The following is a 22,588-nucleotide window of genomic DNA, read 5'->3' on the forward strand; positions in this document are numbered from 1 at the left end:
CATGCAATCTGAATAATCTATATTTCCTTTCTTTGGCATCAGAAATTTTTCTTTTTCATTAGATTATGGAAACAGAAGGTAGGTATGACTTTAACTACTGCACAGGCACGAAGGTTAATAAAAAAAACAAAAAATATTTTCCACCTTAAAAAAATAGCCAAAAAATCCTTTACCACTAAAAAAATTCTCAGAGCCAACTAAAAACTTCACATGCCATCTCCACTTCTAACAGATACATATATTTGAAGCTCAACTAAATTGTTCTAAGCTTAATATTTTAGTAAATGCTTAATATATTAGCTACATATTAAATATGTTTACCCAAATCGTGGATCAAGAACAATAGCACGAGGTGATTCCATATCCCCAGCAATTAAAGTTCTCCTATAGCTTCCGTTTAGTTTTGCAACTTCAATCTGATCCAAGTTGCTCTCAACCCAGTAAAGATTTTTTCCAATCCAATCCACAGCCAATCCTTCAGCAGTAGACAAACCAGTCCGCACAACGACTTCTATATTAGCCAGTGCTGTGAACAGAAATTCAAAAATAATGACATTTACACTATTCCAGAAGTTTTTGTTTAAATGTGCAGAAAGCATTCTATTCTGAGTGACTGTTCTGCTAACTACTAATTACAGTAATCACAAAATATAATCAAATAAAAAACTGAAAGCTTTGTCAAAAAAAAAAACTAAAAAATCTTTAAATAAGTCACTAACTGTTGACTTTACTGTAGTTAGTAAAGTAACAAACTGATTACTAAACGTCCAGAATTCAACTCCTGGCTTGAAGCAGAAATTCTTTTCACCAATTGTAACACTATTTTTTATTTTTAGTATAGCCTGGACATGCTTTACAGCCAGTTTAATAAAATGGATGAAATAACATAAAATCTCCAGAGCCTTGTTGGGAGTTATTGCAATTACCTTCAAGCTAGCAAAATCTTAACATAGATAAAAAATCATCCATAACAAAAACAAATGAAAATTATAACAAATAATTCAGTGAACAGCATAACTCACATTATTCTAGAACAGATAAGGAAAGTTTTTAAATAGCTCACACTCCACAACAATCAATAACAAATACACAACTATGTGTATGATCACACATATTTCCAGTAAATATGTTATGCACATGGTTACACAAAAAGCAGTTGATATCTTCCAGCAATGGATTAACCAGTTTGTACCAGGAAAAGTATTTTTCTTCATTTTTAAGAAAATAAGAATAAATTTTAAGAATAACCAAGATATTGTACACTATTTTTTTTACATAAAAATTATTTTTTTTAATACTATTAAAAAATACAGGTATAGTAAAATTAAAATTACATCTGAAATTACGTCAATATAACATGCTGTTTACAGTATTAAATTTAACCATATATCTTATAATATATTATGTTTAACCATCTGTAAAAGCCATACTGTTTTTAAACAGACCTCTCTTTCAGACATAGGTTATAGTCTAATAATGGAAAAATATTTGTAAAATATTTACCACCTAATATGACTGCTCTCAAACAGTTCTTTTGACTACTTAAATTGTTTACAGAAACATATAGAAAAAGGAAAAGTTCTGAAATCATTTTAAACAGATTTTATTATTTTTTAACATTTTACATCATTGCAGGAGAAAAATTTAATTTATACACTGATTAGACATGGAAAAAACATTTTACCGGTCATCAGTAAGGATTATAATTTGCATTCAAACAAAGCTATTACATCTCATTTGATGTAAGTAAAAAAATGACATTACAGGCAGTGAATATACTGATGTCAGAAATACTAATTAATGACTAAATGAGATGATGGTAAAACCATTTAAGAAACTTTTAACAAGGAATGAAAACAACTCTAATGAGTGAATACGAAAATAAAAAGAAATAATGTTAACCCAACATGTCCAATGGTTCAGAGCTGAATAACATGGAAGTTTTGCCCAAATGCTTACAGGACACAAGAAAGTTTATCAGACAACTAATTAATACAACATAGACTGTAATGTGAATACAAAGACTATGACATCCACTAAAAAGAGAGGTTTTTAATACAAAGATACAGAAGACACCATTTATCTTAACTGATTTTTAAACTTTAATCTAATATATATATATATTAAACTTATTTTATAACAAGACTTTATGGACTAATTTAATAAACAATGATTAATAAATATTAGTGTTTTTATTTAATAATCAAATTTTTAAATATTAATATATACTTTTTAATTTTACTGTACTTAAGAAATATTAAAATAAATATGTTATTACAGTGGTTTATGTTCAAATAATTAAACTGCATAGATTCTTGGAAATGTAGCAGATCTTACCAATAAGCTACCTCTAATTTTATGTAGTCCATGGACCATGTCCCAGCCATTACTTTGCATAATCAGGAATTTCCTGCACAGTTTTTTTCCCAAAAATCATTTTGTTCAATTCAATAAACCACTTCAATAAAACTTAGGTAATGTAATACATATTTTGCAAGTTGCAATCACAATTAAAATTTTACTGCCAACTAGCATACTATAACTATAATAAATTTAATATCCGATTACTAGATTTTTACATACTCTTTCACAAAAAAAATTATTAATTTGTAACCAACAAACATGTTCCTGATAGTACTGTGAGATTTTGACCTAATACATCTTTAAATTAAAAAAGGGGCAAGCGTTAGTACCCTCAGGCTAAAGGGTAAAGGAGGCAATAAAGACACCTTAAGGGTTGACAGTCATACAGAGATTTTAAAGTAGTTTCTGAAACAAGTATGGTTATTAAAATACTGATGTTATTGATGTAAAATATAATACAGATACTTTTAATTTTTCATCAAGATTATATGAATTTAAGCACTCCTAGGTTACAATAAGGAGCTGAAAAATGAAGGAGTTAGTCAAAGAGTGGCTCCTTCTTGTGTTATACTGATGGCTGTTGGTAAGGAAATAGAATGAGAGTAATTATTTGCTAGGTATTAATTTATAAGAAGGATCTAGGCTCAGTGGAATGTTTTTCACATTAGTCCTTGCTACAGAATCTTGAATAACATTTAATAAATGCTTGTAAAGGGTCTAAACATCATCTTTTTTATACCCTTCAGTCCGGCAGCTTTGAAGGCTTTGAAGTGTATTAATGGAATTTAAGGCTGGTTCAAGGCTGCATTGTGACCCTAAATCAACTGATTAACGACATCAGCAGTGTTCATCTTATTTAAGTGTCTGGATTTGATAATATTTTTGATAAAAAATGGTAAAATATATTTTTGAACAAGGTACAGATCCTCTTTAGTTGATCCACAATATTTTCAGGCATCATAAGGGGAGTGATGAATTATGGGAAAAGAGAACAAGGCCTCAGTCTAGGAAGCGATTTTGGTCTTAGACAAAGACATTTTTTTTTTCTTTATGCAGTAAGTGAGTAGGAACTTATTAGGTCCACATGAAGTTGGGAAAATCTCATATGGAAAGTGCCAGACATTACCAACAGTAGGCAGACACCAGACAGAATACATTTTATAATTTCCAACGACCACAAATAAAAATATTTTATCTTGTGAAGGCAGACCTTGTCTCTTATGAAGTTGGAGAGCTTGATTCTCCAGGTTATTAGGTTTGGTAGAGATCAACACATAAGGTGGGAAGATTAGGTATAACAGAATATGACAAAAGATGTGATCATAGCGGTTACAAGTGTTTGATGTCTAGTCGCAGGAAAGGAAAAAACTAATGTAACATGTAAGAATTAACTTTCTAAATTCACAAGTAATCATTGCCAATTTTTTTTTTAGTCTGTTCATATTTTTATCCATACAACAAATCCTTAAACTACCATCAGCACAAAGCCCAATAAATAGTTTTTAACTGTTGTAGAAAATGTTTCATAGTGTCAAACGTTATTAAACTAGTTTATATATTATCTATGGGTTAAATGAGAAATGGATATATAACGATAAAACATACAATCTACAATAAACAAATAACATTAATTCTGTCATCTGTATTTTAGAAAAACATTGAGTTATAGTTGTGCAATATAAATAAGCTACAGGAAACAGTAAATACAATTTTAATATTAATGCTAATAAAATATAAATATAATGTAAATACTCACAACCACCAATAAGTGATCCACGATAGATCTTATCATCAATAACATCAGTCCAAAATACCATGTCTGTATCATTAGAATGATAAAAGTCAAGTGCAATTGTATTTTTTAAATTGAAGATAAGGGGTTTCACATTAAATGTCATCAAATCCACACTACGCAATTCATGTCTGCTACTGAAAATTAGATATGGAACAGCCCCATCTGGAAATAAAATAGTTTTAAAAATCATTTACACAATACAGAAAATGTGAATCACTCATAACAATAATAATTTTGTGTAGTACTTTTTTCATTGTTTTATTAAGAATTCATTAAAAAGAAAAAAACAAGAAAATTATCATTTAATTTTTTTAAAATTCACAGAAAATCTAATTTTTACAATTTTTGATAAATACAATTTCAAAACTTCATTATCTCAGCAATTAATTCCAAAAAAACCAAAACAAAACATGTCACTCATATTTGATTACACAAGTATGTGTTAAAGTATTTTAACATAAATGATGATAAAATTCTGTAAAACACAATTAACCCGCAAAATCACGTATGGTTATAAACAAACCAAATTGAATAAATAAAAGAATGTGTTAAAATAGAAGTACAAAGTATTAACCCTCATAAAATTTCAGTTAGACTAAATATCTACTATTATTATTTAATTTCAGTTAGACTAAATCATATTATTTCAAAGACTAAATTTGAAAAAAAAATTAATATCTTCATCCCCTATACTAACTTTTTTCAAAACATAAAGTTACAATATAACTTCTTTTCAAACAGTAATTTATTTTTGTTCTAAAAAAAAAGTGAAGTTAACTAAAAATAATAATAAATGAGGGCTTTTTTTATCTAACCGCCAGGACCACCGTTAGGTATTGCTTCAGAGAATGAGATGAATGACAAGTAGCATGTGAAAATGCCATGCCTGACCGGAATTCAAACCCAGGACTTTCAGATGAAAGGCCAAGACACTACACTCATGTCATGGAGGCCAGCAAGGCCACAGAGGTCTTTTATTCTATAAAAGTTAAAAGCCACATAACTACATTCTGTTTGAAATCTGAAAAGTTTAGATTACATAATTTATTTACAAAGATTTTATGAATAAGTATTCAGTATTCTTATGTTCCAGATGTAATTGTTAATACTGGTAAATAATAATTAAAGTATGTTTTGTACTTTTTGCAAGTGATTTTTTTAAAGGTTTTTTTATAAATGCCATGTCAAATTAAGATTGTCAGCTGAATTTATCAAAGGATTTGATTCTATTTTTGGTGTGAATTCTCCCTTCGTGAAATCAATAAACATGAGGTTTTATTATTTTCTCAGATCTAAATTAAAATTTCCACCCAGAACAATTTCCCAATTAATGTAAATTTTTGAGCACAATGCATTTCTCTTAACCCATTCAAATCATATACACCCAGAGATTGTCACGCAATTTTTGGCACAAGTCATACGACGACCTCAGGTCACAATGCAACAGTGCTCCATATACATGCATATATTTCAGTTTATAGCTCATAGGTGGCATCGTAATATATTCTGAAGTGAAGTGCTGACATGTGATTTTTGTAAATCTCTCTTTCTAGACTCACTCACTGCTTCTTATGGAAATAAAATAATCTCTTTGTTCATAATTTTTTGTTGACCGGAGTAGCCATCAAGGCAGAGAAAAGGTTTCGTGGTGATTATGAGGAAGAATTGACAAAGGGTTCAGAAGTGTTCTAAACAGTGATAATGAATGTAGTGATTTTTTCTGATGAAACTAAGTCTGAAGTAAGTTGTATGTAGTGATAATTCTATCGAATCTAGTGTTGAAATTAGTGAGGAAAGCGATGATAATAATGATCGCACCAAGCCTTCTAAGCACATATCTACTGCAACACAAAAAACAAAGTGATTGGAATTGGACAAAAACTTAAAATAACCCCATTATATATTCATTTACCAAATATAGTAGCATTTATGAAGATATATTGAATAAGTTTTAAGTCAGGTCCACCTTTAGAACGTCAAATTTTTTAGGAATATAACCTTTGTTTGATAAAATTTGTGATGAAACTAATGCATATGCTACAAAGCAACTGAACAATCCCATTAGGAAAAAGTTGAAAAATGAAGATAAATGGTTTCAAACTACTGCATTAAGGCTTATTTGCTTTAGTAATTTTGAAGTTGCAGCTGCAAAAATCATGTATCCAATTGTATTGGAGGAAAAATAGATGCATTAACACACCCATATTTCGCAAAACAATGAGCAGAGAGAGATTCAAGCTAATTTCACGTTTCTTGGATTTCACTACTGAAAACAATGAAAATGATAAACTAAGAAAAATTATGCCTATCATATAACATTTTACCACAAAATTTTTCAAATTATATCTCCCTTCTCAGGACATAGCTTTGTACGAAAGTCAATTTCATTTGACTTTCGTACAAAGCAGAGGTCACCTTTCATTTGTGCAATGTAATAGACATAAATGATCAAGATTTGGAATAAAATTTTACAAAATTTGTGAATCTAGTTCAGGCTATTGTTTATATTTCAAAATTTATGTAGATGATGATGTGATAAATCCTACTCTTCCTGCCAGTACTAATGTGATCGACATGTGTGCACCATTGTTGGACCGAGGTCATACATTGTTTTTAGATAACTGGTATTTTTTTCCAGATTTATATCGAAGGCTAACAGAGAAAACACAAATGTAACTGAAACTGTGAGACATTTTCAGTGAAAAATCTTTATTGGTTGATTTTATATGATTTTTTATGTATTACTATATTTCCCAACATACTGCCAGGGGATTTAAATAGGATTTCTTGTCAGCTGTGTAGGCATTTAAATGTGACATCATTGGGTTAACTCTTCAAATAAATCAGCTACTCTTGGAATAAATAACAATAAATTACTGATAAAGAAAAGTTTAATTTTTTTGTAAATTAGTATTCAAGGATATATAGGCAATAATTATAGCTTGTTATTTATTTAATCCACTTTTCTCCACATGATTCGGTAATCACCACAGTTTTATTACCATAATCAAGTCATTACCAAATTTTTAATTAGAATATGTTGAGGTGAAAATGTCATTGTATCTTTTTGTCTTGTTTTATACTCTATATTCTTTATTCAGTTGAGTTTGTGTTTTAACAACTTAAGTTCTTGCATCATCATCATCATCACCACATTCCAATTTTTCTCCTTTCTTATGGTCTCTATATTCTTTAATTTTTCAGCTTACTTGATTTTGTAGGTATCTTTCTTTTATGATCTTTGTATTTCTTTAATTCTTTAGGCTTATGTTATAAAAATTGTAGGTCCAGATTCAGCTGCTCAAGTAAGCTTACGATTTTTGATGGCTTTATTCCTGTTAGTTTTAAATTTTTTGGGCCTATCCCTCTGTTTAGATGCAACATTTAGAAGTCCCAGGTTTGAATCCCAGTCATTTTTAATACACTACAAAATTTTCATTTCATATTCCCATGCACAAGCTTCAAGCTTATATGGTGAATTTAATCACATAAAAAAAAAGAGTAGAGGTAGGTTGGGGGATGTTACCAGTTTATTTACCTGGCTCCAAGCATATGTCAAAATCCAAATATATGTGTATTCACCTGGTGAATGAGTTTCTAGATAAATTCAACCTATTGGTCATATCTCCTTTCCCAAATGTCATGACACGTGCTCTTTGCACACAACTCAAAATTATACTTTGGGTATATAGCTGCATCTGCTAGCATCTCACATGCAGAACCAAATGAAATATGTTTACTTCATATACTTTGTTTCTGCTTAAACAACAGCAGTTATGTGGCTTGTATTATCTGTGATGTTTGTTGTATGCTGTACTCTTGCAATTTGTCCATGACATGATATACAACTAGTTGTATTACGATCATGTGATATTCAGTATCTCCAATAACAACGAATGACAGGATCCAGAATAAATATCTTCTATCAGTCAGTATAGAGACAAAACAGAAAACAGCTAACGGTCCACTCTCTAATGTGATTTCCTACATGACCTAGCAATTATGAAATTAATATAACTACAGTAATGCTATTGAACTGAATACAAAAGAAAATAAAAAAAAAACAGCAGCTAAAATCTGAAATTTTGATAATGTAATATTATGACTGACAGCTGTTACAAATAGTGTGGTTATTTTATATATGTGAATTCAACCACTGTTTACGCCGTTACGTAAAGTTGTTTTATTCCAATGAATTCAAGGTTATGGTCAAGTCTTGTAGTTTACAGGCTTGGTAATTTTATTTTGCATTTTTGTAAGGCTTATCTACGTGTATTTTTAAAATAGGTTGTTTTGGTTTGTTTTCGATATCATTTCTCTCAGGCTCCAGCTTGACTGACTGTTGCATCATCATATTGGTGTTAGCTTATTTCATATCTCGCATTATTTATTGCTGTTTAGTCTTAATATATATATATATATCAGTCTTAAGTGTTTTTATTCTCACCAATTTCAATATTGTCATAGTTCCTAGAAGTCTATTTCTCTTTGTCTGCCCTGATGTCATTTCTTCAACTTGCGTATTCAGAAATTTATTTTATCAGCCTTACGTAATTCTTTAGTGGTCTGCTTGCTTGTAAATTATTTTTGTTATGTCTTCGTTCCCGAATTCCACATGTTTTCTCTAATCGTTCTCATACTAACACTAAGACACTACTCTTGTTGTCAACACACACACACACTCTTCTGTCCATTGCTTTGTTCGCTTCCCCTACCTCTCACCACGCCAGCTTTGGTCATTCTAGTCCTGACTTTTACGTTGTGGGGATCCTGGTCCCCCAGCTGGAGGACCAGGCTTCGATGTTCTCTCTCTCTCGTATAATGTTGATACTTTCGTCGTCTTCATACTCTTATAAGCGTTGTAGTATTTCTCTGTCGAAATATTCTCTAGTTCTACTCGTCAGTGTTGCGTGATTTCATCGATCTCTCTATGTTTTTTTTTGCCTGTCTCTTTGTTAAGTTAATCTTCCAATTCAGTATACGTCCCTGTGAAATGTGTGCCAATCACTACAAACTGCCAATTCTATTGATGCCGAATCTTCTCCAGCTGCTTACTACAATTTTCATCGATGCAGAATCTCTCCAAACTCGTTGCTACATATTTGAGACGCCACGTCCTGTTTAACCTCTAAATCACGTCTCACCTGTATTCCTGATACACCACTGCGGACTACGCCCAGGATTACTGTGTGTATTCATTTACCTTCATTCACGAGTTCGTCTCTTGCTAATATTTGTGTGCTACAGGCAAATTCAATTTTCATTATTTATTACGTTAAACAGTTATTTTATCATTAAAATTTGTGGAACATTCAGTTCATCGTACCTTATGCATTTTCAATTTCAAGTTTAGTTTAAAAACCATTTATTCACTTAAGTGCAGTCACGACAGGTGACTTATATAAGGTTGTGTCATTGTTCAGCTGCAACCTATTTTATGTGCTTAATTATTATAATTTGTTGTTATTGTAATTAACTCTTGTAACTTGTTAATCGCCGAGATTAATTCTTTTCTACTCATAAACTGCATTCATAATACTTCTCGTAAATTAACCTAAAGCAAATTACTCCTGATGTGCAGTTATGTTTTAGGACTTTGTAATTTTATATTTTCAAGAATGCTTATTTACCAAAATGAACTCTATTTATATGTTTATTTATTTCAATTTGATTATTGTAATTAACTCTTTTTGTACTAGAATATTATTGCGGCCTTTTTTTCTACATTAAACTAGAATTACATGTTTGAATTTTTAATGCTAAGTTTGTTGTTCATAAATCAGGAAAGGCCAGTGCCAATATAAAGAATTGTTGTAATTTATTTTTCTAAGTTAAGGACATTTGTTCAATGCTAATTTTCATTATTACAGAATAAGTCAGTAACGTAACAGCTTTTCAGTTACACTATTTTTATTATGTTATGTTTATAAGGATCTAATTGAAAATAAGGTGTTTTATGTTCTCTTGTTTTCAGGCTTTATTAAATTATATATTTCAAAATAAGTATTTGAAAAATGTATATTCATGTATTTTCTCATTTAATATCATTGTTCTTATATTGATTCAGCTGCTATTTATTAAGTATCATTAAGTATGTTAATTTCATAATTTATTTTTATTTTTTAAGGTTATGATTTAACATAAGTTCTTTTGTTTTCTTTCTAATTAAAGTCCAATTTCTTTTGGCAAATACGAGCTGTGTGTTCTTTTACTTTTTGTTAACTTTACCCAACAACCACAATCATAATTTTTAAAACAAAATCTTCATCCAAACTGAATAATTTGTTTTGTTTCACACTATGTTTCTTGCATCTACAGGGGTGTATCCTGGACTTTTATAACCTATTATATTCATTTCAGGACATACATGAACTTACATGAACTTTTTCCGTTATTTTCACAAGTAGAATGGTTATGAAAGTGATGGGAGAACTTTGGTTAATATGAAATTTTTCAACCGATAGTTTACTTCAATTGCAATTTTAAACTAAATATCAGTCAGCATTTTTCCTTATTTTTTTTTTTTGTCTTCAGTCATTTGAATGGTTTAATGCAGCTCTCCAATCTAGTGCTAGTGGTTTCATTTCGGTATACCCCCTACATCCTACATCCCTAACAATTTGTTTTACATATGCCAAACGTGGTCTGCCTACACAATTTTTTCCTTCTACCTGTCCTTCCAATATTAAAGCGACTATTCCAGGATGCCGTAATATGTGGCCTATAAGTCTGTATCTTCTTTTAAATATATTTTTCCAAATGCTTCTTTCTTCATCGATTTGCCGCAACACCTCTTCATTTGTCACTTTATCCACCCATCTGATTTTTAATATTCTCCTATAGCACCACATTTCAAAAGTTAGTACTCCAATCCTTTAAGTTTCACTTCAGTATAAAGATACACTCCAAACATATACTTTCAAAAATGTTTCCCTGATCTTTAAATTAATTTTGATGTAAACAAGGCTCATTTCGCCTGTGCTATTCAGCATTTTATATCACTCCTGCTTTGTCCATCTTTAGTAATTCTACTTCCCAAATAACAAAATTCTTCTACCTCCATAATCTTTTCTCTTCCTATTTTTATATTCAGTAGTCCATCTACATTATTTCTACTACATTTCATTAGTTTCGTTTTGTTCTTGTTTATTTTCATGCGGTAGTTCTTACCTAGGATTCAACCATGCCATTTAGAAGAAACAATGAATGGCAACCCTGCCATTCATTGTTTCTTCTAAATATTTTTTACTCACAGCAAAAATTACTACATCATTGGCAAATCATAACATCTTCATCTTTTCACCTTGCACTGTTACTCTGGATCTAAATTGTACTTTAACATCATTAACTGCTAGTTCCATGTAAAGATTAAAAAGTAACGGGGATAGGGAACATCCTTGTCGGACTCCCTTTCTTATTACGGCTTCTTTCTTATGTTCTTCAATTAGTACTGTTGCTCTTTGGTTCCTGTAAATGTTAGCAATTCTTCTATCTCTGTACTTGAACCCAATTTTTTTAAAATGCTGAACATTTTATTCAATTCTACGTTATCAAATGCCTTTTCTAGGTCTATAAATGCCAAATATGTTGGTTGTTTTTCTTTCTTCTACTATTAATCTGAGGCCTAAAATTGCTTCCCTTGTCTCTATACTTTTTCTGAAACCAAATTGGTCTTCTCCTAACACTTCTTCCATTCTCCTCTTAATTCCTCTGTACAGAATTCTAGTTAAGATTTTTGATGCATGGCTAGTTAAGCTAAATGTTCTGTATTCTTCACATTTATCTGCTCCTGATTTCTTTGGTATCATGACTATAACACTCTTTATGAAGTCTGACGGAACTTCCCCTTTTTTCTGATAATAAAATTTAGTGTGTGTATAGGAAGAAGGTTTTTGTTTGTTCAAGATAAAACTGCAGGATAAATCGTAACTAAGAATTTAACCATGTTTCTTGGGATAACTGAGAAAGTTTTAGGCACATTTCTTCCCAGAAAAAGAATATATATGTTATAGAATAATATATATATATATATATATATATATATATAATATAGTGGAGATTTGCCAGTTGAAGCACAAACTTTAATGAATTGAATTAATGAACTGCGAGTCTCTATCACTGTGTAAGCTGGGTTTGAACTGAATAATTTGAATCAATCAGATGAATAATATTACAAAATTAATAGAACTAAATTTATGTTAAATAAAATAATATTAAACAAATTAAAAAAAATTCTGGTTAAAATAATGGGGTTCTCATGGGGACTAGGTGTGAGGCTAGACCAATCATCACCATCAACTTCTAACAAACAGGGTACCCTGGGGGTGCTATTTTAGGAGGTGCAATGGGGAGGTCTTATATCTCTGCAAACAATCGTCCAATTTTCAAAATTCAAATGGCATATTTTGTTAGTAAGTTGAAGGCTAATTTTTGTATGCATCAGGTACTATCTTGATCTAACAGATCACAGTTATTTGGAAATGTAAATATGTATAAAGTTTGCCAAATTTGTTTATTATGCATCACATGAGAACCAACTGACCGATTTGCAGGATACATTCATGTTACTCCAGGGAAGATTTTAAGTCATCAACTGAGGCCCTAGCTCTCTTGAAGGTTAAGATAAAAAAAATATTCATAATTTCTTTGCTCTCAAGGAGGATGAAGTTGTGAATTACAGATATTCATTAAGGAAAAAATAGATTAATCCCTTTACTTCATTATTATATTTCTGCCATCATGGCAAAGAAATAAGTTTTGAATTTTTCATCATCAAAGGAGTGTGTACTTTAGTTATCATAGTTACTATTATTCTATCTTTGGTAATTTAGCTTCTTTTTCAGGTTTTCATAAAGCCTGAATACTATAATTATTATTCTCACAACCATGAGGATAATGTACAGTGTGGGGGTACAGTCCTCTGGGTAGATTGGAATGGTAACCGAAGCAAGCTGTGCGGGTGTCCAGGGCACTGGTCCCCCTGGCAAATTGGTAATGGTGAGCAAAGTAAGCTCTGCGAACATGGGGTAAGCCCGCCTCAGAAGGCCCCTAAGAGTCTATAAATTGTTTCCGGGATTCGCCTGGGTGACCTGATCCCCAAGGGTCCAGGTTCTGGCTAGTATATACATATATCACTCATCTGATTAATATTTACTTTTGGTTGATGAAATTACACAGAAGCTTTTTGAAACTTGTAGGTGGAATATGGAAATGGAATTTTGTAGTACATGAAAAATGCCATGCCTGACTGGGATTTGAACCTGACCACCAGATAAAAGGCTGAAATGCTCCCACTCCATCACAGAAATCTGAAATTACTATTATATACAAATTGCTTATCTATACAAACACAATAAGAAACAAAATCCCCCCTTACTGTGTGTTTGGTATATTTATAATGTTACATTTTTCCCATCCAAACTACTGTCAGTTTCTTGCTTCTCCATGTTTTAACCGCTATGAAATGATCTGCACTGAAAACACCTTGTATGGACACCATAATAACAAGTAATCATAAAAAAATATTTCAATAAGAAAACAGGAATGACTGAATTTCCAGAATCTTTGTCATTACCATCAGTTACCAAACAGTTAAATTTCAGGTCATTATGTATAAAGACACATATATCAAAGTTATTAATGAATGCATAATAACAACTTGAAGAACACTTGTAGAATAAAGACAATTAAAAGCAAAAGGATTTTACCCAAATAATCTAAAAAAATACCTCAAATTAGGCTTCTCTGATCAATAAATTATTCCCTCAATCTACAACTAATAATAAAAAAGTGAAATAAAAATGCACAATTCAATCATACCACTTTCATAAAAGAAGATCACATTACAATACTTATCAGAGCTAAGATTATTTCAGTAAATTGCAAAAATCAATTTGAGCATAATTACTGTCAATTAGCATTAGTATAATTCCTATCAAGCAAAGCAAAAAGAGATTCTATACGTATTCTTTGTTACTGAAAATTGAAAATAATACATAAAATAGAGGGCTTATTAATTTTCTAAACATCTTTGCAATTTATCAGTCACCAGAAATATTTATGGAATGACAAAATACAATTAATAAAATTCCATAATATTAGAAATTGTATAAGATCTCTTTCAGTTTTCCTCTTTCTGTTCTGGCTGAAAAATGTCAGAACATACAGTAGATGTGTCCCATGTATTTATTCATGCAAATCTAAAATTGCCGCATACTATAATTCAAAATAACAATAAACCTATTTAAAATTGAAGAAAAGATATCATACCATTACTCTTGCATGAAAAACGATCTGACTGAAGAGTATATCCCTCGTGACAAATACATTTATGTTTATGACGACCAATTTGTTCACAATCTTGAGAACAAGTTCCCCACTGCTCACAGGAATGAGTTTCCAAGCAAGAAACACCATCAGGCTGAAGATGAAGACCATCAGGACAACTGCAAATGTAACCTTCAGGTGTATTGTGGCAATCATGTGAACAGTCCAGTGTCTCATCACAAACTTTATCAACTGAAAAGAAGAATATGAACTGATAATCCAGCATATTTATGATTTATAAGTAAAATAAGTTCAGTTCTGAAAATTAAAAATAAGAGTAATAATCTTATTCAAAAAACTCTTTTAAAATCACATTTTGAAATTTATGGGACAATTAGTTCCATAAACTATTACATCACAATATCTCCTACATCTAGCGCACAATTTTTCCCATACTTTATATTTTTTTTTTTTTGGACAGAAGTACTAACAACAGTAAGCACATCACTTGCAACTCAATAATTTGAAAATATAAGCCATAATTTTATTCAAAATACTTTGGCACACATGTACTCTCAATAATAATAACTAGTATTATGAAATTAGGACATACTCTATTTTTATTAGCTTTATAACCTCATCTACAGCTGTGTTGGAGCACTTGATACACTGAATGAAAATAATTTTGTTTGGAAATTAACTAATTATCTTTATTTTTATCATCAATTTAGATCTCTTTCAAATATTTTTTTAAATTAATTTTATTGAATTATTTAAACATTTTTCTGAAAAATACAAAGAAATTCTTCTGAAACTGAGATGTACATCTTCCTATGAAGAATTATCAAAGCTTAAATAACAAAAAAAAAACCCAACAAATATTGAAAATAAAAGTGAAAATAAAAAAAATACATTACCAAAGTATTACACAGGTTTTAATAAAAAGAATTAAGACTTAACAGTGTCTTATGAAGAAAAGGATATAATTTTAAGATTGAATCAACTGATGAAAATGTGTAAAAATTCATAAACAAAGGTCTAGAAATGCTTCATGTTTTAGGTGTACCAGCAAATAATTTCAACCTAATTTCCACTCTTTTAATAAAATGAAAATACTTTAAAATAACTGGAACCCAAATTACATGGCAAAATTGGTGGTTTTTATGTTCTACAAACATGAAACACCATTTGCTTCATGAAACATGAAATAAAGTAAATTAAAATAACTTGCTTTTAATGTTTGGTGTGTTTGTCAAGAAATTAATTTTAGAGAACTGACATAAGTAAAGTTAACTGAAAACCACAAATAGTTTAAGAAATCTACTTTTATCCATTTTTACATTTATGAGAAAAATGATGAAACTATTTTTTTACTACTATTCTTGTTTTTACACCATCAACAAAACCTCTAAAAATTTAAAATCATGTTGAAGTGAAGCGAGGGAAAAAGTGCTGTTTGATTTTTTTTTATTATCTTTCCTTAGATCGTTTTGAATCATGTTATTTTTAACAATCAGCTATTATAAAATAAACCATTATTCCTAAAACTACTCAATAATTTATTCAACAACATAATAACATTCAAAATTACAGATACTTTACCACAATATTATATAATTAAAAACATACACATAAAAGACCAGTTAACATTATTCATTTCAAGCATTATAAGAAAGTAAACAATATTAAATTTAAAAAATTTACATAAATATATTCATCTCTAAATTATATAATATATTTTGGGAGCTCACCTTTCTATAATAAATTAAAGTACTTCCCTTCTGCAGTTTTACAGCACACTAATCTCAACTACTTAATACTCATATCATATTTGGTAGTTTACGAGCAACTTTTTCAATTACTTGTTAACTTAGTTTATTATTGGTTTCAGATTTGGTTTTATAAACATTATTTTTCAGGCACCTGCAAAAAATATAATCATGTGGAGATAGAACTGGAGACCTGAAAGGCCACTTTAATACTCCTCTACAATCTATCCATGGTCTGGATATACATCATTTAAAATTTTTCAAACGTGTTGATACACAACTTAATGGCACTGAAGCATTACATTTGTAACTTACAACTAGATTATTCACAATTAAATAACTTACAGCTTCTTCCCGAAACCATAAATTGCTAAATAGTTATCTAACATTTTCCTAGATGGTTGGAAGAATCAAAACTTTCATCTAATATGTTACAATAAATATGCCACGTAGTCACAGTGTTACTAAATGTCACAATAAACACTGACATCTAAAGTAAAAGGCCCAATTATAAAATGGTGACTAATAATCATTAGTCATCAAAGATTCTATTATTGAAGTGCTACAAATTCAACGCCCAGTATTATAACTAAACACAAAGCAAAAATTCACAGTAATTTATTTAATTAGTAAAACATTAGACACCAGTTTAAAAAAATAATCAGTATAAAAACTAAATGCTCAGAAAACTCAAAAATGCGCAGTAAAATACTAAATGCATAGTAAAAATATTAAACATGTAGTAAAAAAAATCTTTATGTTCCTCAAAGAAAAACTTAAACCAGGTAGGTATATAATATTTATTTATTTTATTTATTACTAGCAGACCTGGCAATGGTTTGTTATTGCTATATTTGAGTATATACATATATGCATAGATTAAATGAATACAATTGAAAGTTTGATAAAACATTAAAAAACTGAATATTACGGAACTTCACAAAATGTAACCTTTCACTTTTCCCCTTTTCAATTTTTCCCTTTTTTCTTTTTTCCCATGTGTAAATCAGTCCAGTTTTTAGTCTATTAGTTAGTTTTTTAGTCTATAGCGGACACAGATATGAACATTGCCTTTTATATATATAGAAGAAGAAAGTCTGTTTGTATATTTGTTCGTTCGTTTCATAAATATCTCAACACTGGCTTCACCTAGCAGGTATAGTTTTTGCAAAAACTTTTATTTTCACGTAACTATTATATATTCTGGCTATGAGCCAAATCAGTCCATAAATACAATAAATGAGAAATTTTTCAAAATATCTCGACCCCAGCGCCACCAAACTAATTCAGAAACCTTTGTGGGTGCGCGCACAACTCACCAAAGTTTCATCGCAATCAGATGAATGGCATAAGAACGCATATGGGACAAAAAAACAAACATTCATTTTTATATATATATATATATATATATATAAGATTACAAAGTGGCTCCTTCGCTAAACATATATACAAAAATAAAAAAAAGATGAGAATTTTTAACTTAATATAATACAACTGAACTTTTAATTTAAAAAAAATATACTAAGTGAGTATTTAATACTCACCTTATAATGCCAACTTAGGACAGGTTAGATTAGGTTACATTGCATTGTTGACTTTGATATTTTACCTGATTGTAACTAGATATTTAACTTATATTTCCTTCCGTATTCTTATAATGAAAACTCTACACACTTTCTTTCTTTACAACTTCTAACACTGAAGCCCTGTTAGGGAAATCTCATTCTTTTTCTATAATTTGTCTATTTTCCACTGTAATTTCTGCATAGTCACTTTCCCTTCCATCATCCATGTAATTAGATATTTAGTTCATTATGGCTTTAAATTTTTAATCACCGTTTCTTTATAAAAAAGTTTTTGAGCTTAAAAATTTTTTCAGATATAAGTGAGAGAAAACAGCAACAGGTTTGGTGTACACCAAACCTTGGGTGCATACAGCTTTACAACTATAGTTGCAAACCAGTTGCAACAAAAATCCCTTTTTACAAGTGAAATTTTATTTTAAAAATTACTTCTTTTTTTACTAAAAAAAAAATAATGAATTTTGCTAGGTTCATTCAATTTAATAATATGTACTGTTTACTTAACAATTTGAATATTTTGCTGTACAATTTTTTTTTTAAATACTGTGTAATTTATAAATAAAATACTGAGCATTTATTTTTTTTTACTGAGCAATAAGATATTAAAATACTGAAAAGTAGCATTTAAATGCTATCCTTATTATATTCTGACCTATAATCAACTGGGGATGATTATTAATGCTCCAATGTAGATAATTATATTTATTTATCTATCTATTTCATTGTTATGTTTATCATGGTCGCTCAATAAAAATGAAGTTTCATCTGAAAATGACTGAATTTAAAAAAAAAATTAGACTGTATTAAATGTTTGCATCATATTTCATAGTAATCAACTCAATTATCAAAATCATCTTCTGAAAGTTCTAGCACAATTTTTAGCAGAAAAGGATATAATTCATTATTTTTAAGGACTTTCTAAGAATTGAACGGGTATTTAACAAATGTCAGCAATATATATATATATATATATATAAATGATTTTTCCTCATTAATGGCAGATAATAGCCCATCCATAAAGATCAATACCAATTTCTTCAAAGTATTTTAATTTCACGCCTACATTTGATTTAGCTATTTGTACTCTGTTGAGAAATCTATCACCTCTTGTAAAGACTATACTACAGCACTATCACCATATCCACACATCATTAACAAAGAAAGTCCTTTTTTTATTTTTGCAGAAACAGTATTTAAAAAATAAAATTTTCACTAAATTATAAGATAAAATTAAAATAAATAAGATAAATTACAATTACATTACCTTTTAATATGCAATTAATTTACATAATTCTTCGGTTTCATATGTTAACAGTTACATCACAATTATATTACGTAAGAGTATAAAATTAAAAAAAAAGAAATTAATATAGAGAAGTAACAGCTGAATTAATAGTTAATAACTAATTTACAATTTTAATTTGTAATACTGCTTCAAATAAGTATACTGGTAATATGTTATTAATTATATAACAATACTGTAAAGTATCTGTAATTACATACATTGTTATTGATTGAGTAAAACATTTGAGCTGTTTTACAACAATAACTTACACAAAGATGTTATTGAATACTTCTGAAGGAGAAACAAAATAAAGTAGTCATACAGCACATTTTCCCTCATTTCATTTCTAGCGTTTTTTATTTTCTTAGATCCCAAAATAAATGTTATTAAAAAAAAGTTTTACCATTATTTTCCTCTTCAAATTTTTTATGTAAAATTAAAGTCTGATTCATAATTGCAGATAAAAATTTCAAACCTGTAAAATAGTATTTTTTTAGCTGAAAATATTTGTCCAACTGTTTCTACTGTCTAGTCACACTCAGTTTTGTTACATGAGACTATTTCCAGACATTTCTAAATCCTGTATATAATAAGTAAATATCTGAGAAAAATCAAACAATTTATTATAAATATTATTTCATGTAATATGAAAGTAAGTTATTATTATTACTTACTACAACGAAGACCTTCATCTGATTGATCATGACAGTCTATTTTTTCATCACATACTTGCTCAATATCAATACATCGTTTTCCATTATCACATGAACGATTTGGAAAATGGCACTCTGGAAGAGGTGAAGCTGTTGATGGTAAAGGAGTAGTACTTAAAAGAGATGGTTTCTTCTTCTTACAAAATTCATCAGTACAATTTTTCACATCTAAACAAAGGGAATTATCATAATATCCAAGGTAGTAAATAACAAATTTTTTGAAAAACAAGTTTAAAAAAATATAGTTGCGTAAAATTAATTAAACTCTTCACAGAACAGATATTAATAAAAAACTATATTATTTTATATTAGCTGAACAAATTTTAGATTTAAATGCTTATTTAATATTGAACTGCACAATGCCTGTTTATACTACTACTAATGTAAACAATTTAATTTACCAAATATTACATTAAAATTTACATAAGTAGTGATAAGTTTGATACTTAACTGATAAACTTACTGATAACTGAAGTTCCCTACCATATCCGTATAATGTAGTTAATGTAAATTCTTATGATTATTCAGTACGTAATCATTTCTCATACTTTCCCTTGTTATGCTTTCTTTATAAAAAAAAAAAATGGGGTACTATTTTAAAACTAAACCATATAATCTTTATATATTTTTTGATGAAGAAACATTTCAAATTATGTAAATCTGTTTATTCATTTACTATAACAAGAATCATCTGAGTAATAAAAATGTAATCACTGAAGGTGGAAAAGAAAAAATATAAAGAAATAAGAAGGCTACAAACACATACGAAAACTATATATATATACAGCAGTTATAAGTAATCTACATTCATACCAAATATAAACTTTTTTTAACAGAATTGTTGTAACTTACAATAACTATTAGTTATTGTTAGATCTGATGAATTCATAACTTATGAAGACTTTAGAATTTAGTATTTAAAAAATAGAAATAAAAAATAAATAAAAACTTATTAACATAACCCTACTTTTAAGAACTAAATACAATAATACAAGGATGTCCAGAAAATAAAAATATAAGTGAAATTTTTTTCATAGTTGACATCAAATTTCATGAACTATACTGAAGTATCAAAAACAATCTGGAAAGCATTGAGACAGGAGATGAAATGTGGGCACTATTTTCCTGAAAAATCCATATAGTTCTACACACGAATGTGAGTGTTTACTCACATATAATTGAAAACATCAACAAATTAATTATATATAATTCAAAATCAGCGCGTAAACAATCATGGCAGTTGTCTTCTGGAACAAGAAGCGATTATTCCTTATTGACTTTTGATCTCAGATACAATACATTGATTCATTTTCACACTTAACATAAACTGATATTTAAGCAGACACATAAATTATGGTTACAGAGAAACACTAAAAAAAGCTCTGGATGAAATAAAACAAATAGCAAGGAATGCTGATGAGAAAAGTCTGACTGCTATACAATAATCTTGTCCATACACTGCTCAAATCAGATGAAAGTAATTGCAGACCTTTAAACAGGAACTTTTGCTCTATTCTTCATGTAACTAAAACCTCAACAAGTAAATATTACTTGTTTACAAAGTTAACAAAACACCTGGTTGGAAAAAGTTTTTATTTTGATAAGATTCAAGGCATAATAATAACATGGTTAAGAGAGCAACCAAAAGATATCTATGACACAGTGATCAAGAAACCTGATCCTTAGCTGAATAAATTCAATGAGGTAGGTATAAATACAATGAGGTAATTATGCTGAAAAATAAAGAAAAGGAAATTACATTATACAAGTATTACAATAGAGTGCAAATTTGTCCAAATATGGTTAGTTACGTAAAAAAATGTAATTTTAATTAGAGAAATGGTGTATGTGCATTCATTATGTTGTAAATATCTACTAACTAATTTTTCCTCACTTAATTAATTCATATAAATTATTTGACATAAAAATAAACAAAATTAATTTAATGTGCTATACTTTACTTTCTTTGTCATGAAAGCATATCTTTATTATTTAATTATTTTATAAATTATAGGCTAACTACTCAAATACAGTTACTTATGAAATAAAAGTTTTGCAGTGAATGAAAAATGCCAAGTCTGGCCAAGATTCAAACCCAGAAACTTCTGGATGAAAGACAAGGATGTCTTTCAAATGATTTAAAAGATCAGTTTTTACATTATAACTAATTTTTGCAATTCCTTTATTTAAAAATTAGCCCAGGTTTTTAAGTTAATCATTTTTATTATCGGGAAGGTTGGATGGTCACTGGGTATTTTAAAGTTCTTTTTTCTTTTTAAATATTTCACGTTTCTTAGCATAGATGTTGCCAAACTCAAATGCTACCTTGTGCAAACAGATTTCCAACTCATACGACAGACTTTGAAGAAAACCAGATATTCAAATGCTAAAGCCAGTAACGGGATAATCAAAATTTAACTAATTGTTGATAATGAACTGGGAATTTTTTTCACTAGATGTCTTCCTAATGTTCTTATATGCAACTCTTAGTCCTTAAACACAAACATAAAAGTGTGATTTAGTAGAAAATAACACTTTTCTGTCTTTTTTGATCCAGTTTTATGTGCTTCACTCACATGAGCTATTTTCTGCAGATTACTGATGTTAAGAGCTGCTTTTTAGCCAGCCAGTCTACATCAAACATTTGTCTTGGATATATTTTTTTACTGCCTGCTAAGTACAACTTAAGTCCACTGCAGATAGTCTAGGGTCAGTTTCAACTAAGGTCATGCTTTCAATTTCTATTTGTGAATGGACATGCCTATTGGTAAGAATTCTGATTTTATCCTCTGAAGGCTTGACTTTAACCTAAT

General features: G+C 29.3%; 1 protein-coding gene across 2 annotated transcripts in view; it reads right to left on the reverse strand.

The window, feature by feature from the left end:
- The window catches only part of LRP1 (LDL receptor protein 1), a 473,582-nt gene that overhangs the window by 233,861 nt on the left and 217,133 nt on the right, over positions 1-22,588 (reverse strand). For both annotated transcript variants that reach the window (XM_075382014.1, XM_075382015.1), the window contains 4 exons: positions 19,737-19,943; positions 14,429-14,677; positions 4,121-4,321; positions 322-526 (listed from right to left, as the gene is read on the reverse strand). In XM_075382014.1, coding sequence (XP_075238129.1) covers positions 322-526; positions 4,121-4,321; positions 14,429-14,677; positions 19,737-19,943 — 862 coding nt within the window. The remainder of the gene's footprint in view (positions 1-321; positions 527-4,120; positions 4,322-14,428; positions 14,678-19,736; positions 19,944-22,588) is intronic.

This window comes from Lycorma delicatula, chromosome 1, assembly GCF_047948215.1.
Source record: "Lycorma delicatula isolate Av1 chromosome 1, ASM4794821v1, whole genome shotgun sequence".
Taxonomy (NCBI): domain Eukaryota; kingdom Metazoa; phylum Arthropoda; class Insecta; order Hemiptera; family Fulgoridae; genus Lycorma; species Lycorma delicatula.